Below are 15,404 nucleotides of genomic sequence, written 5' to 3' on the forward strand. Positions count from 1 at the left end.
TCTTCCTGGCCTCTGAGGATAGAACAAGAAGCAATGGGCTTAAGCTGCAGGAAGGGAGGTTTAGGTTGGACATTAGGAAAAAATTCATAACTGTCAGGGTGGTTAAACACGGGAATAAATTGTTTAGAGAGGTTTTGGAATCTCCATTTCTGGAGATATTTAAGAGCAGGCTGGATAGACATCTATCAGGGATGATCTAGATGGTCCTGTCATGGGGGGAGGGAATTGGACTCCATGACCTCTTGAGGTCCCTTCCAGTTCTAGGATTCTATGATTCTCTACATCTTCAGTGTATGTGTGTGTATGTATGTGTAACTCAGCTATGCAAATTATCAGTAGTTTTCAAGGGTAAGTTCATTGTTCGTTTCTGTATTGCTGGTCATGGGATCTTTTCTGTCTAATTTAAAAGAAAAGAGCAACTGAGTTCTTTTTAAAAACCTCTTGGGAAAAAATGGTCCTGAAAGAAGACTCAAGGGGAGGCAAGGGAACAAAATGGGAGTGAAATGACTGAAATGATATATATTTCTGTGTCTGTGCCTTCAAATATATGAGACCTCACTCTGAACCAGAGAAACCAGCTGTAATTCTTTCCATGGCCATGTCATCTGACTGGAATACCAAGGGAGACTTTATCTCTCTTCCTGCTCTATTTTATCTGCCATGATACATACATAGGGCAGACATAATTTTGCAGATTGTTTTTATTTCCTCCTACCACATTGCTAGCTCTCTCTTGCATCAAATGTAGTTGATAGTCCCTGTGCCTGATAACCAAAAGTGACAAAGCCTGGATAGCAAGAATCACTAATACTTCTGGATTCTTCCATAGATTATTTTGAGGATACAAGACTGTCCAATGGGCCATCATACTGGAGGAAATAAGTAATACAACAGTGGCCATGTAAGACTATATATTATTCAACTGAGTCTGATAAGCAGAAAAAAACTTTGGGCCTCTACACTTAGAACTGGAGGTATAATTTCCAGCTCTAGCAGACATACCTGCATTAGCTCTGATCAAGCTTGTGCCCTAAAAAAAGAAGTGTAGCACAGTGGCAGGAGGTACTACCCATCCCCGATGCAATTCTATTCAAGATACTAGGCAAGTATTTGGAATGTCTACCACCTCCCACTGCTAGCACTGCTCCAGAAACACTTCTATTTGTAGAGTACTAACTCAGTCATGGTTGGCATAAGCATGCCTCCTTGAGCTGGGAGTTACACCTCCAGCTCAAAATTAAGACATAATCTCAATTAGTCAGAACCCAGATCAGTAAATAGTTTCACCTTTTCCTTCATAGTCTCCTCAAGATTGTTCTACTTTACTACAGAGATGAAGCTTTCGGCAGTGGGTGCTACCAAAGACAGATTAATGCACTGGACCAAATAGTAGTTTTATCTGGCATCACAATTCCTGTGCTCCAGGATGAGAATCACATTAGCCAACAAGCAAGCCAGAAAAATTAGCCAATAACCAACCAGAAAAATGATCATAATTCCCTCACAAGTCTCACAGAATCTCTATTAGACCAATCACACCTTTCTTTTAAATACTGCCTGCCTAGTTTGTTTTGGAATGGCTAGAACAACTAGCACTGTCATATCTGAGTCTTGAACACAGTAATTTAATTGGCATGGCATTGTGCATGGCTTTTGAATGGCATAAGCCCTGCCTTTGGTCTGTTATTCAATAGATCACCCATGCAACTGAGGACAGAATTAGGCCCTTAATTTTTAACCCCATAAAAATTAGTCAACTCACCGTTTTTTCCTGTGACTAGCAAGAGGTTCGGAGTCTAAGTAGGGAATGCATTTCAGCTTCAGTAAGGAGCTATACAGGGATGTGTTAAACCAGTCACCGATCATCTTGGCCACCATGACGGCCAGCATCACAAGTAGCAAGGATTGTACATCATTTGTGATCTCTACCTGAAAAGGAGAATGAGGAACTTTCCATTAGTGAATTGACATTTTTGGAGAAAACAGTCCACGCAAGTGGCTGTGATGCCTATCCAGTGGGAACTGGAACAAGACTGCTGACTCCTTGACATGATACAGGGGTTAAAGTACACAGAAGGCAGGAGGTGTAGAAATGAACTCCTCAAGCTTTAGCCACTTCATTTGTATTTAAAATACTCTGAACTCCTTGATTTCAAGTGGCTCATGACAATCTCTTTCAATAGGCCTGAGTAAGGAGAGATGGAGCAACCAGATTTTAATGTCTTGCCATTGTGACAAATACTTTCAAAGAAAACGAAACAAATCAAATTACAGGCAGTCCCCAGGTTACGTACAAGATAGGGACTGTAGGTTTGTTCTTAAGTTGAATTTGTATGTAAGTCGGAACTGGTACATATTGTAGGGGAAACAATAGCCAAACATTTCTCCGGAGCTCAGTTTTATTCTCCCACACCTCACTTCCCTCAGTCCTTTATTCTCAAGCTGAGGTGTCTGCTGAGAAAAGCCGCTCCGTGTCTCCCTGGTCTGCTGGGGGGGGGGGCGCTAGCTTCGCATCTCCCTGGTCTGCTGGGGGGAAGCAGCTAGTGCGGGGTTGCCTCACCCCGTTTGTAAGTAGGGATCCGATGTAAGTCGGATCCATGTAACCCGGGGACTGCCTGTATTAATTTTGCTTTCTTGCTGGGTTCATGATAGAGTAGGCAGACAGACAATTTTCCCACAAGTTGCCTTTCTGCTTCCTGACAGAGAAAGCTTCTTGTATAGGCTGCCTGGATGAACACTGTCCTAGAGAATTCTGGAGAAGGAAACAAGAAACCCACAGCAGAAGACCAGGTCAAGACACAGAAGGAGGAGTTAGAAAACTAGCAGAGTGACTCTATTACTGCTACAAATATTGATGTGGGGAAGGCTGTTCTCTGACAATTGCAGACCAGACAGTAAATGTGCAATGTATGTGTGTAGAGTGTGTTATCATAGCATAGTCATCACACCTAGTAAGAATAAACTAAAGGTAATTGGTCTCCCTTTTTTCTAACTCTAACTACATTTCACTATACAATACTACACTCTTGGGGTATGTCTACACTCCCCCGCTAGTTCGAACTAGCGGGGTAATGTAGGCATACCGCACTTGCAAATGAAGCCCGGGATTTGAATTTCCCGGGCTTCATTTGCATAAGCGGGGAGCCGCCATTTTTAAATCCCCGCTTGTTCGAACCCCGTGTAGCGCGGCTACACGGGGCTCGAACTAGGTAGTTCGGACTAGGATTCCTATTGACGAGGTGTACCGGTAGTTCGGAATAGGAATCCTAGTCCGAACTACCTAGTTCGAGCCCCGTGTAGCCGCGCTACACGGGGTTCGAACAAGCTGGGATTTAAAAATGGCGGCTCCCCGCTTATGCAAATGAAGCCCGGGAAATTCAAATCCCGGGCTTCATTTGCAAGTGCGGTATGCCTACATTTCCCTCCTAGTTCGACCTAGGAGGGTAGTGTAGACATACCCATAGTTACATGATATCAGTGGAGTGTCTTAAAAAAGTGACATGCATAAAACCAATACAATTTATGCCTTGCTGACAACTGAGCTGTTAAGAAATATTTATGCTGGCTAAGATGATTATACAGCCTTATTCCATTGCAAATTGTCTTTTTAAAACATTTGCTTCCTAACAGTAATTTTTATCCAGTCTTCATTATCTCCAATTGACCATTATTTACTTTCCCTACACTTACATCCTAAAGATACGTTTTTCATTTCTTTTCCATTCAAACTTCCTTCCTCTTACAGTGTTTGCTGAATCCTCATACATCAACATAACTATGAGAATCCATAATCTAAAATCTTCTTCAGAGTATGTTAAGATCCATTAATTAAATTACCTAGATCTTAACAGTCCTGCTTTATAATTCATATTAAGGTTTCTATATTCACTAGTTTTAATCCCTTCTTCAGTTCTGTTGCAACCTATGTGCTTTATCCTTTCTTTTCAGATGCAGACAGCAGGCTGCTCAACATATAGCAAACTAGACAACATACATCTGAGAGACAGACACACACACACTTCATTTATAGATAGAGTTACAGCATAATATCTATTAAACTGCAATATCAGCTAAGGAACGATAATAATAAGGACTCCAAACAAATCTATGTTCAAAGAATGTCAGTAAGCCTACCTGATAAGCTGGCAGCTTTCACCCCTATCCTGCCCTCATTTGTGTGTTCCAAATCATAACATTAAGGGTGATTTAAAGACCCCCAAAAGGGTTTTGTGTGATATGTGTGACCTTGTATGACAGGGTCATTTGACTGTCATTTCTGTTTGGACATAGTTAATATGAATGCAGCATTCTTTGAATGTCTTCATAAACCTTGAATCCAACTGCTTTATTTTAACAACACCAGTAAAATGTCATTTAAAAGAAAAACAGCAACTGTGGGATTTTTAAAATTGCTTCATCATATGTGCCACTCATTTGGAAGGAGACTCCATAGTGGATTCCTTTTAACATTATTTAAAAAGCATCTTGCTATTCTCCCTTATGGAAAAAAGGTTTTATAAAATTAATAGGCATAAAACCAGTAAGATTCTATAGAAACTATGTTATAAAGCAATAAAAATGGTATTGTTCCTATAGAATTATTAAGTCACCATACAGAATTTAAAAACATTATAGTACTATAGAATAAGATAGTATTGTAGCATTCTCTACATTGGTATACAATTCTCTAGACAAATCGTCATTGCTACTAAATTCTAAAAGACTTCTCATTATGGACAGATGAAGAATTTTGCTAACTGTTTCAGTTACACATTTGTAATCTTTACAACATTTTAGCCTGTAATGGTCATACGATGTTGTCTGACCCACATGTAAGCATGTTTGTGGTTCTCATTGCTCTGAACTCACATGCATATGTTCTCCTATAGTGCATTTTGAATCCACACGCATCAACATAACTATGAGAGTCCATCAGCTATAATCTTCTTCAGAATATGTTGAAATCTTATCAGTTAAATTACCTAGATCTTAACAGTTCCTCTTTATCATTAATACTAAGGTTTCTATGTTCACTAGTTTTAATCCCCTCTTCAGTTCTGTTTCAGCATATGTACTTTGTCCTTTCTTTTCAACTGCAGACAGCAGAATGTTCAACGTACAGAAAACTAGACATTCACTGAAATAGGCAAAAGTGTAGCAAAAATATATAGACCAATGTCAAATGGCTGGGACCAATTAATAAAGACAGGTCAGTAACATGAACTCTTTCATGTCACACTTTTATGATATGTGAACAGAAGTAAACTAAATCTCTGGCAAAATTAGAGCAAATGAAGTTCCTCTGAACCATCACTTGATAAGGAAACTAAAGGAGAAGAATACAATGCTTTGAAATTTTCCTGGATGCAAGTGGTAATGAAGCTAAAATTAGGAGGGAAAAAACATCAGAGGCCTTGGGAATCAACAATACATTCAAAGTGAAAATATGAAGGGGAGAACAAACTGCTAAACAAAATAAATAATAAATTTCAAGAAAACTTTGATCTGTGCAAGAATGTCACTTGACACAGGCACCTATTCTTTAAAAAAAAGATGCCAACAAGACCATTAATCCTTTCCTTAAAAACCTGCTAGTCAGATGATTTTGAATAGTTAACATATAGACTAATTAGAGAACAAATTGGTTTTGATTATTGGTATAACCAATAACAAGTTTACAGTGTGGTTGTCATGAAAAATGGTCTCAACTTAGTAGGGCTAATGAAGATAGAGCTTCCCAAATGAAACTACTTTGAAGCAATGAAAATCTTGAAGTGCATCTTTTTAAAAATGCACACAAAGGTATATGGAATACAAGGATAAAATAAAGAGAGTTCTGATTTGATTGCAATACATGGGGAAAGAATCACAATACACAAAGATCCAGCACAAGGGGCAGAGTGTCTGGAGTATAATAAAAACAACCATTCTGTAAAAATAACGAGTAATTCCGTGGCACCTTAGAGATCACCTCTAAGGTGCCACAGGACTGCTCGTTGTTTTTAAAATTACAGACTAACATGGCTACCCCTCTGAGATTCTGTAAAAATGTCACCTTAGCACTAACTGCAAGAAATGCAGCAGCAAAAACTATTCAAAGTCAGGGTATGTCTAGACTTCAGAGTTTTGTTGACAAAAGTGGACTTTTGTCAACAAAACTATACATAACGTCAACAGAACTCGGCAGTTTTGTCGACGGCGGTAAACCTCATTCTACGAGGAATAACGCCTTTTGTTGACAGAGTTCTGTTGACAGAAGGTGTTATTCATCTATACTGTCCTTAGTATCTATACTCTCATGTCGACAAAGCGCCTTGCTTTGTCGACAGAACTGGCTGTAGTCTAGATGCTCTTTGTTGACAGAAGCTTTGTCAACAGTATCTAGACCAGTGGTCCCCAACGCGGTGCCCGCACGCGCCATGGCACCTGCCGGGCCATTTATGTGCGCCTGCAGAGCAATCTGGGCTGGCCCGCCCCAGGGCGTGCGGCAGGTGCCAGCCCTGGGCATAGGGGTGGCTCCTGCCCCGGGGTCGTGGCACATGCCGGTGCTGGTGCTGGCCTCGGGCATGCGGCACCTGGGCGGCCCCTGTCTGGGGTCGCAGCACATGCTGGTGCTGGTCCTGGCCCCGGATGTGCGACACATGCCGGTGCCGGCCCCAGGCGTGCGGCGCATGCTTGGCTCCGCCCCCAGGCACGTGGCCTGTGAGCAGCCGCGGCCCTGCCCCCAGGCGCCCGGCAGCCACAAAACGTTGGGGACCACTGATCTAGACGTACCCTCAGACTGATGAAGGATAAAAGTCCTGGTTATGATATAGAAACAAAGTGCTTTTTCTGGTGGGTCTCAGTAAAATTGAAGAAGCAAACTCAATTTGTAAAAACTCTGGTGGATTCAAGTGATCCAATGTTTAATATACAAAATCCCCTAACCATGCTTTACTGGCATTCTTAGCTCAGAAAAGTGCCATCCGCTCTTCCCTGCTCATAGGCTTAAAGTACAGAGCCTTAAAGGTGAACAACAGCAGCAACTTGGCCCAGCACTGGTCTTGCACCAAAATGAACTTTGGCCTAAGCTGGAGGACCATTAGATCGGCACAGAGCCTGAGAGAAGAATCTTCAGGCCAGTCACAGTATAGGAAGAGACACTGAGCATTGGGATGGGAGAGGGAGGGAACAGAACAGCTGTGGAATGTGCAGAGAGGCAGAAAACCAAGTGGGAGATGAAACAGATAAAGGCATGGAAGGGAAGGAAAGATAAGAGCAACAAAAATGCTCACATCTTCTTTCCAACCAGCATTTTAGGAGCAGTTTCTCTAAGATGTAATTTAGTTTTATATATGTAGCCCAAGGTCCAGTGTGTTTCAGCAGCAGCCCTGGGAACTACAAGTTGTGGACTACAAACTGCGGCATGTTGGGACAACTTCCTGGTCCTGTCAGGATGTGCCCTCCGCTCCCAGCAGGGTCTCAGCAAGGACTGTGCTAGAAGCAGCACACAGGCTGCATACTGAGGGGAGGGGCTGCTGTACTGTTTTCCTGTTCTGTGTTTTTTACAGTTAGGACCAGAAAGGGATATAGGCACCCTGAGAGGAGTTTAAGTGACACAAAGGGAAAACCTGGACTTGGTTATTGTGGGGTTTAGTTACTGTGGGAATTGGAACATGTTGTAAGGGGGCTGTGGTGTGTTCTGTAAGCTCTGTCCCCAGCAGGGTCTCAGCAGGGACTGTGCTAGAAGCAGCGCACAGGCTGCATGCTGAGAGGAGGGGCTGCTGAACTGTTTTCCTGTTCTATTTTTTACAGAAAAAAAGCCTGTTCCTGGTGGTTTGTCTGAGTGGGTCTGGTCTGAGGTGCACGCACTTCGAAGTAGGAATAAGACCCTCCGGAAAAGGGCGCTTTTTCCGGAGGATCGGGGCCAGTGTAGACGCTCTTTTCCGGGTTTTTTAAAAGCCGGAAAAAAGCGGCGGACATTTTTATTTAAATGCCGCGGGGGATATTTAAATCCCCCGCGGATTTCCCTACAACGATAGGTGAAATTAACATGCCCCTTCCGGAAAAGGGGCCAGTGTAGACGTAGCCATAGAGTATGGCAGCACTCTAAGGTGGTACTTCATAATATCAGCAAACTATTAAGTTTCACCTTGCTTTTGCTATGAAATTATTTTATTATTTTACTAGCTAAATGTTTCACAATATCATCTTCTTTTGTTACTCATGTCGCTTTCTAAGTTTCCCAGGCCTCCATGTCATTATAATTCATTAGCCACATTCATGTTAGTTCTGTTTTATTACATAACACATAATTATGTATTTTATTAACAGCATCACCAGGCATGACACATCAAAGCGAGGAGGGCAGATGCTCAGGAAATTCAAAAAGATGCAGTTTACTTAAAACAAGCTGTTAAAAACTACCTTCAGTTTTCAATCAAACTATTTCAATCAAACTATGTGTTTCTGGGTTTTATTTTGGCTTTGTGAATACAGTCACAACAGAATTTCATCACACTGCAGGCTGCTGAGATAGAGAACGCTTCCTGAAATGCTTTGTATTGCCATTCGTTGAAAAGTAATCCTCCCCTAGTCACGCAAAATGAATCACCTTCTTCTACTGAATAGTCATTTGGCAAGAAAGCGTATTTACACCTAACATACAAATGCAGAAAGGGTATAGTTCATAATTACATTCTTGAACAGGAAAGATGCAAGTGACTGCAACACTTATCACTGTGCTTTCAAACATACAAGCTGCCTTCCCCATCAAGCATATACCATGGCAGGGGCAGAATCTCTTCCCTGCCTCCCCAGGTTTACAGAATGTTGTCCATGGCAGACAGGAATCCTTTGTAAGAATTCATCATTATTCTTTTCAAATATGATCTCCAGCTGCTGGTAGATTTAGAGCTTGGGAAGATAATGAACAAGTAGCCTTTCACAAGCATAAGACAATTTAGTGCCTGAGGGGAGAATTAAGCCAGGGGGTTGTAGTCCTGATATATCTTTAAATTCCATGGTTTCCATTGTAAAGACTGGCACTGGGCACGCAACACTGGCATTTGGCATGCCTTACTCAACAACATTTTACAGCGCAAAAACACTTTCCAAGGAACACATCATTTTTTCTGACAAGTGGAAGCAGAGCTGTTCCACTTTAAGGTTATGCTGCCATGTGCTGAATGCAGCCAAAAAAACACTTATGACTTCAGCAGCTGTTTCAGTTCTCTGTAGTCAACAGAAACCTTTTGATCATTTCTCTCATTTCCCAGGAGGAAATGCCAACAAAACTGTGATATTACCACTTAAGATAAGAAACACATACACACACACGCACTCTCTCTCTTTCTCTCTCTCTAGAAGGTGCAGTGAGATAACTAATCCTGCTGCTTTCTTTAACATAAGAGTTTTACAGCAATAATAGTTCTAGCTATGCATCCCAAGTCTAAAGGTATTTGCCAGTGTACCAGCTCCTCGCATACATCAAAAGTGTCCAGTAAACGAACGTATTGGTCTATATATAGGAAATGATCAGATGGCCCTTCATAATTATGTGCAAAGAACTTCAGCCATCTTCTTTCCTGCATAACAATATACCTACACAAAAAGTTTTCAGGGAGTTATAGTCTGATTCTCTGCATGTGAGCCTAAATATTTGCCCTTGTCAGAAGCCTGCCAAAATGGCAGATTGCTCAGCATTTTGTTGGTAAATTGCTCATTAAAAACGAATACTCTTGAATCGCAGGTATAGGTAAACATAACAATAAGTAGATGAGCTTGGGAAATAGAAGTATAAATAGACTATGGCAGAATAACATCTGAAAAAGAGAAACAGCATGTATGATTCCTTTCACAGTCTTTGAAAAGTGCTGATAGATCTTTGATGGGAAGATTCTACACAAACATGTGAAATGTTTTATTCATGGTTTCAGTCCCTAAAGACCTATAGATGTATCCATGCTAATTAGGTGCGCCAACGACTCTTTTAGTCTCCTGATAGATCAAATAAAGGTGATTGCGGATATCTGCTTACCAGCATTCCCTGGAAAGAGATGTAGACATTCAAGAACTTTTTAAAATCTTGACCTTTGCTCCTTGGATACAACAGACACCCAGCCCTGAAAGCAGCTCTCAAATACATCTCAATCAATGTCTCAGGCTATGTCTAGACTGCAAGCTTCTTTCGGAAGAAGCTTTTCCAGAAGAGATCTTCCGGAAATGATTATTTTGAAAGAGTGTCCACACAGCAAAAGTGAAACAAAAAAGCGATGTGGACGCTATCTCACATTTAAGCTATGAGTAGTCTGGACAGAGTGGCCACCAGGGCACCTCTGTTAGTTCCTGGAGGCCTCTTCTTTCAAAAGAAATCCCTCTTCATCCACACACGCCTTTTTCCGAAAAAGCTTTTTCAGAAAAAGGCTTCTTCCTCGTAGAAAGAGGTTTATTGCCATCAGAAAAACCCTTCTGTTCTTTCAACTTTCTGTCAAAATAACTCAATGGCAAAGTGGAGGCAAGTATTGTTTTTCCGGAAAAACAGCTGTTTTTCCAGAAAAACGCTGCAATGCAGATACACCCTCAGAGTGTTCAAAAGCCTGTGCAGTGCCAGCTAAGTCTATTGCATATCAGCAATCTAAGATCTTTATTGAAGTCACCATAGGAGCAATCCTTTTGAAAGTGTAGCTACAGACTGTTATTAAATAAACCCAGAACCGGTATTGTATATTAACCTTCAATTCCTCTACCTTGCAATTGAGCTAAAATTTTAAAACACATTGTTCACAAGGGTTATTTGTTTATACGAGGGAGTCAGGAGTGGACTTCTGCCCAATTTAAGCAGTACTGAAGCCAGAACCTCTTAAAAGCCCCTATTAATGAACTGGGTATGAGTAACCACTGATTATGAACTGATTTAAACCCTATTCAAACTAGTATCTGAATGTACATACAGTAGTTGTGAAATAGCTAACTGGCCTCACATTAAACAAGGCCTAATAAATTCTGTCCTTGAGTTTAGGACTGTGCCAGGGAGGTCTTTTTGCTGAGTATTGGGGAAGGTGAGAAGATGTAAAGAAACAGAGGATGAACAAAGCCAAGCAACTGCCTGTGAGCACAGTGTGATCCTGGGAAAAACTAGAGCGTGTGCCTTTGGTCTGATATTGGCTGAGAGTGTTTATGGTGCTGTGACCAAAAGAAGCTGTTTCCTGCTATTTGATTCTTTCTGAGTTCAGAGAAACAGGACTTTGTACGTTCTTAGTAAAAAAATACCTGTATAAAAGAAATACTTTTGACTCTCACCAATTCCCACTCCCAGCTGAAACATTCCCCAGGCCTCTAAACTTTTACTAAAAGGGTTACAATCCAGTTCTGCATCTAATTAATATATTTGAGATTATCCTGATGTATAAAGATCAGTAAGTGCAATTCTGAAGTGGGGATAATTTGAATAAAACCAGAGTGAATTCAATGTAAAGATTTCAAAGCCAGAAGGGACCATTGTGATCATCTAGGCTGGCCTCCTATATAAATACAGACTTTAGAATGTGTCTCAGATACAAATTTGGCACATACACATTAGTATGCATCACCCTTTCCTTATAAAAGGTGTTGTACTTCATAACCTATGTGGCTCTGATGCTGCTTTTTGGCATAAGGCAAACTATAGTAGCTCCTCCTGACAGCATGGGATAAAGTGTTAATGGAGCCCTAAAGTATTTTAGTAAGACTAGCTGGTTCATTAGATGAGAAGAACTTGTTGGCTGAGTTTCCAGTTAATTAAACACTTCCTCTGGGACAGCAAAGAAAAGATAATTCCCTTCAAAAATCTGCTCTCAGCTTTGTTGGAAAAATATGGTGGTGGTGGTAAGATTTTTTTTTCACTAATCTTGCCTTTGCTTCTGCAAAAGACTTCTGCTTTTTAAAAAACTCCCCACCAAACTAGGAGGGAAACAATAGTGCAAAGCACAAGTAGGTGGTTTTGCCAAAATAGGTGGCTGCTTGAAGATCCTGGCTATGAGCCAAATTTGGTTTTCAGTTACTCTCCTGTAAGTATGGAGTAACTCCATTCAAGTCAAAAAGTTACCTCTACATTCACATGGGCATAGCTGAGCTCAGAATTTGATCTTGTCTTAGGAATGGAGGCATGTCTTCTCTTGCTAGCCAACACACAAGCTCTGGGTGAGGTCCCTGTAGTATGTTCTTTATCAATGACTAGTGGTGCAGGAAATGCTTCATGCTTCAGAGATTTAACTAGCAAATCCTGCAGAAAATCCTCTACGGTGCCTGTGTCTGAGCCCTCAGGTAATTCCAGCAGCCTCATATTATTTCTGTGTGACCTGTTTTCCAGGTCATCTAATATTTATTTATATCACAACAGTTCTTTTTTAATGACAGGAGCATCTTTCTTACAGCTCTCTCTGGCTATGTCTACACTACAAAGATAAATTGGAAAAAGAAATGCAATTTGCGGTACACAAATTATGTATCTTTTTATGATTTACCTCCAAAAGAGGCTTATCTGAAATTTGGCCCATCCAAATGGGGCCAAATTTTGGGGAAAACCCTCTCTTTCAGAACATCCCTTCTTCCTCGTAAAACAAGGCTTACAGGGATGTTGAAAAAACGCATCCGCTTTTCCTACATTTTTTCAGAAAAGTGGATGCATTCCTTGGACACAGCAGAGCTTTTCCGGGATACCTCTGGTATCCCAGAAACGCTCTGCAGTCTATACTTAGCCTCGCTATCTCTCTCTCAAGATTCCTGATGCAAGTTTTTTCAGCTGAGATGCACTTGTCCCATCAGTTTGCGCACACACACACGCACACACAAATCTGTATTGCCATCAGGACAGTAAGGAGAATCTTTTACATCCTCTCTAAGTCCTCCTCAGAACTGGTGCAGCATTCTTAAGTAAGGAGACGAAAGATAAAGATGAGCCTTCTAAGTGCACACATATCTTACCCTTTTGTTTTGTGGCTTAGAGCTATGTTAGGTTAAAAAGAGCTGCATCTAGAAGCTGTTTAAATTGTATTGCCTGCCATTTTAGCATTTCTGAGGAAACTGTTGAGAGGTTAAAACTGGGCTGGGAGGACAAAACAGCAATACAGCTCTTTGAACAAGCCTGGCCTCCAAATCGATGTTTTTTCCACCAGGAATCATAGAATCATAGAATACTAGGACTGGAAGGGACCTTGAGAGGTCAACAAGTTCAGTCGCCTGCCCTCATGGCAGGACCCAGTACTGACTAGACCATACCTGACAGACATTTATCTAACCTACTCTTAAATATCTCCAGTGATGGAGATTCCACAACCACTCTAGGCAATTTATTCCAGTGTTTAACCACCCTGACTGTTAGGAACTTTTTCCTCATGTCCAACTAAACCTCCCTTGCAGCAGTTTAAGCCTATTGCTTCTTGTTCTATCCTCAGAGGCCAGGAAGAACAAGTTTTCTCCCTCCTCCTTGTGACACCCTTTTAGATACCTGAAAACCGCTATCATGTCCCCTCTCAATCTTCTCTTTTCCAAACTAAACAAGCCCAATTCTTTCAGTCTTCCTTCATAGATCATGTTCTCTAGACCTTTAATCATTCTTGTTGCTCTTCTCTGGATCTTCTCCAATTTCTCCACATCTTTCTTGAAATGTGGTGCCCAGAACTGGACACAATACACCAACTGAGGCCTAATCAGCTCAGAGTAGAGCAGAAGAATGACTTCTCGTGTCTTGCTCACAACACACTTGTTAATGCATCCTAGAATCATGTTGGCTTTTTTTGCAACAGTGTCACACTGTAGAGTCATATTTAGCTTGTGATTCACTATAACCCCTAGATCCCTTTCTGCCATATTCCTTCCTAGACAGTCACTTCCCATTCTGTATGTGTGAAACTGATTGTTCCTTCCTAAGTGGAGCACTTTGCATTTATCCTTGTTAAACGTCATCCTGTTTACCTGAGACCATTTCTCCAATTTGTCCAGATCATTTTGAATGATGACCCTATCCTCCAAAGCAGTTGCAATCCCTCCCAGCTTGGTATCATCTGCAAACTTAATAAGCGTACTCTCTATGCCGATATCTAAATCATTGATGAAGATAATGTTAATGTTACCGTATGCATTAGAGGCTTTTTTCCCCACCCATCCATTTTTTAAAAAGAAAAATCTACCTAGCATTTAAATGGCCTTATCACAATAATATCTTAAAATAAAAAGTGATCCTGTAGCACCTTAGAGACTAACAATATATATAATTGAAAGCAGAAAAGAAAGGGAGAGGGAGAGAAATTTGAGGTTTCTGTCACTTTTGCTCCACTCACCTGAAGAAGTGGGTTTTGCCCACAATAGCTTATTAATTATAATTATTATTATATTATATTATATTATATTATATTATATTATATTATATTATATTATATTATATTATATTATATTATATTATATTTATTTGTTACAGGACCACTCATTTTTTTAAGTTACAGACTAACACAGCTACCCCTCTGAGGCCATAATATCTAAATGCCTCACACTCATTAATGGGGTCTATCCTCCCAGCATTCCTGTGAAATAAGGAAGTGCTATTCTCTCCATTTTACAGCACTCATTAGAGTTGTGTGATCTTGGGCAGATCATCTTGGTAGTCAGGAATTCAAGCAGAGTCTCCCAAATCGCTACCCAGTGCCGCTCTTCCTCCCAAGCATTAGTAAAAATTAATGTTTGTAGAAGGTAACTAATAGACGGGGAAGAAGGAAAGATGCTCCCATGGTTTTAACACTAATAACTGCAGTCCTGGTATGTCCTGCCCTGGATTGACTACTTCTTTGATGATGCCTACACTTGCACTTTTGGTGACATTTCTTATGGTCACACTACTGCCACTGGAAATATTAGTGTAGGTAAGGCATAGGATTTCCCTGACCACATAACTGAACCCAGACCAGGTCTTGATTCTGTGCATCAGTCATACAATGTGTAAGAACAAAACAGCATTGAGCAGGACAGCAAATACAAGGAACTCAACTCTGCATTCACAAGAGCACTGCTGGGCATCTGCTAAATTACCCAGTCTTGGAGAAGCAAGGCTAAAGAGGGAAGCTTGGTATAGTGAGTCACAAAATTGACTCCTCATGAAAAAATGTAGGTGAAAATCAAATATTTTTTCCCTCTTGTCAAAAATATTTGAGTTTGAGACAAACAGAACATTTCTTTTTGGAGGTTAAAAAAAACAGTGAAAACAAATAGTTTTATAGAAAATCAAAAAGCCTTCATTTTTTATAAAACCTTGTTTTTTATTAAAACACATTTAATGGAAATCTTTTGGACTAGCTCTAGAGTTCAGCACATTGACTCCTGAGTGTGTCAGTATATGCATTATGAACCCGTGATTTCAGGGCTTTTTAATTCTGATTATAAGACAAGACAATATG

At 40.6% G+C, this 15,404-nt stretch overlaps 1 protein-coding gene across 1 annotated transcript in view; it reads right to left on the reverse strand.

Moving 5' to 3' along the window:
- The window catches only part of LOC102462787 (chloride channel protein C-like), a 103,906-nt gene that overhangs the window by 39,734 nt on the left and 48,768 nt on the right, over positions 1–15,404 (reverse strand). Inside the window, exon 12 of the mRNA XM_089776262.1 lies at positions 1,763–1,929. Within this exon, the coding sequence (XP_089632388.1) occupies positions 1,763–1,929 (167 nt within the window). The remainder of the gene's footprint in view (positions 1–1,762; positions 1,930–15,404) is intronic.

The sequence above is a fragment of the Pelodiscus sinensis genome, chromosome 2 (genome assembly GCF_052426305.1).
Source record: "Pelodiscus sinensis isolate ZL-2025 chromosome 2, ASM5242630v1, whole genome shotgun sequence".
NCBI lineage: Eukaryota > Metazoa > Chordata > Testudines > Trionychidae > Pelodiscus > Pelodiscus sinensis.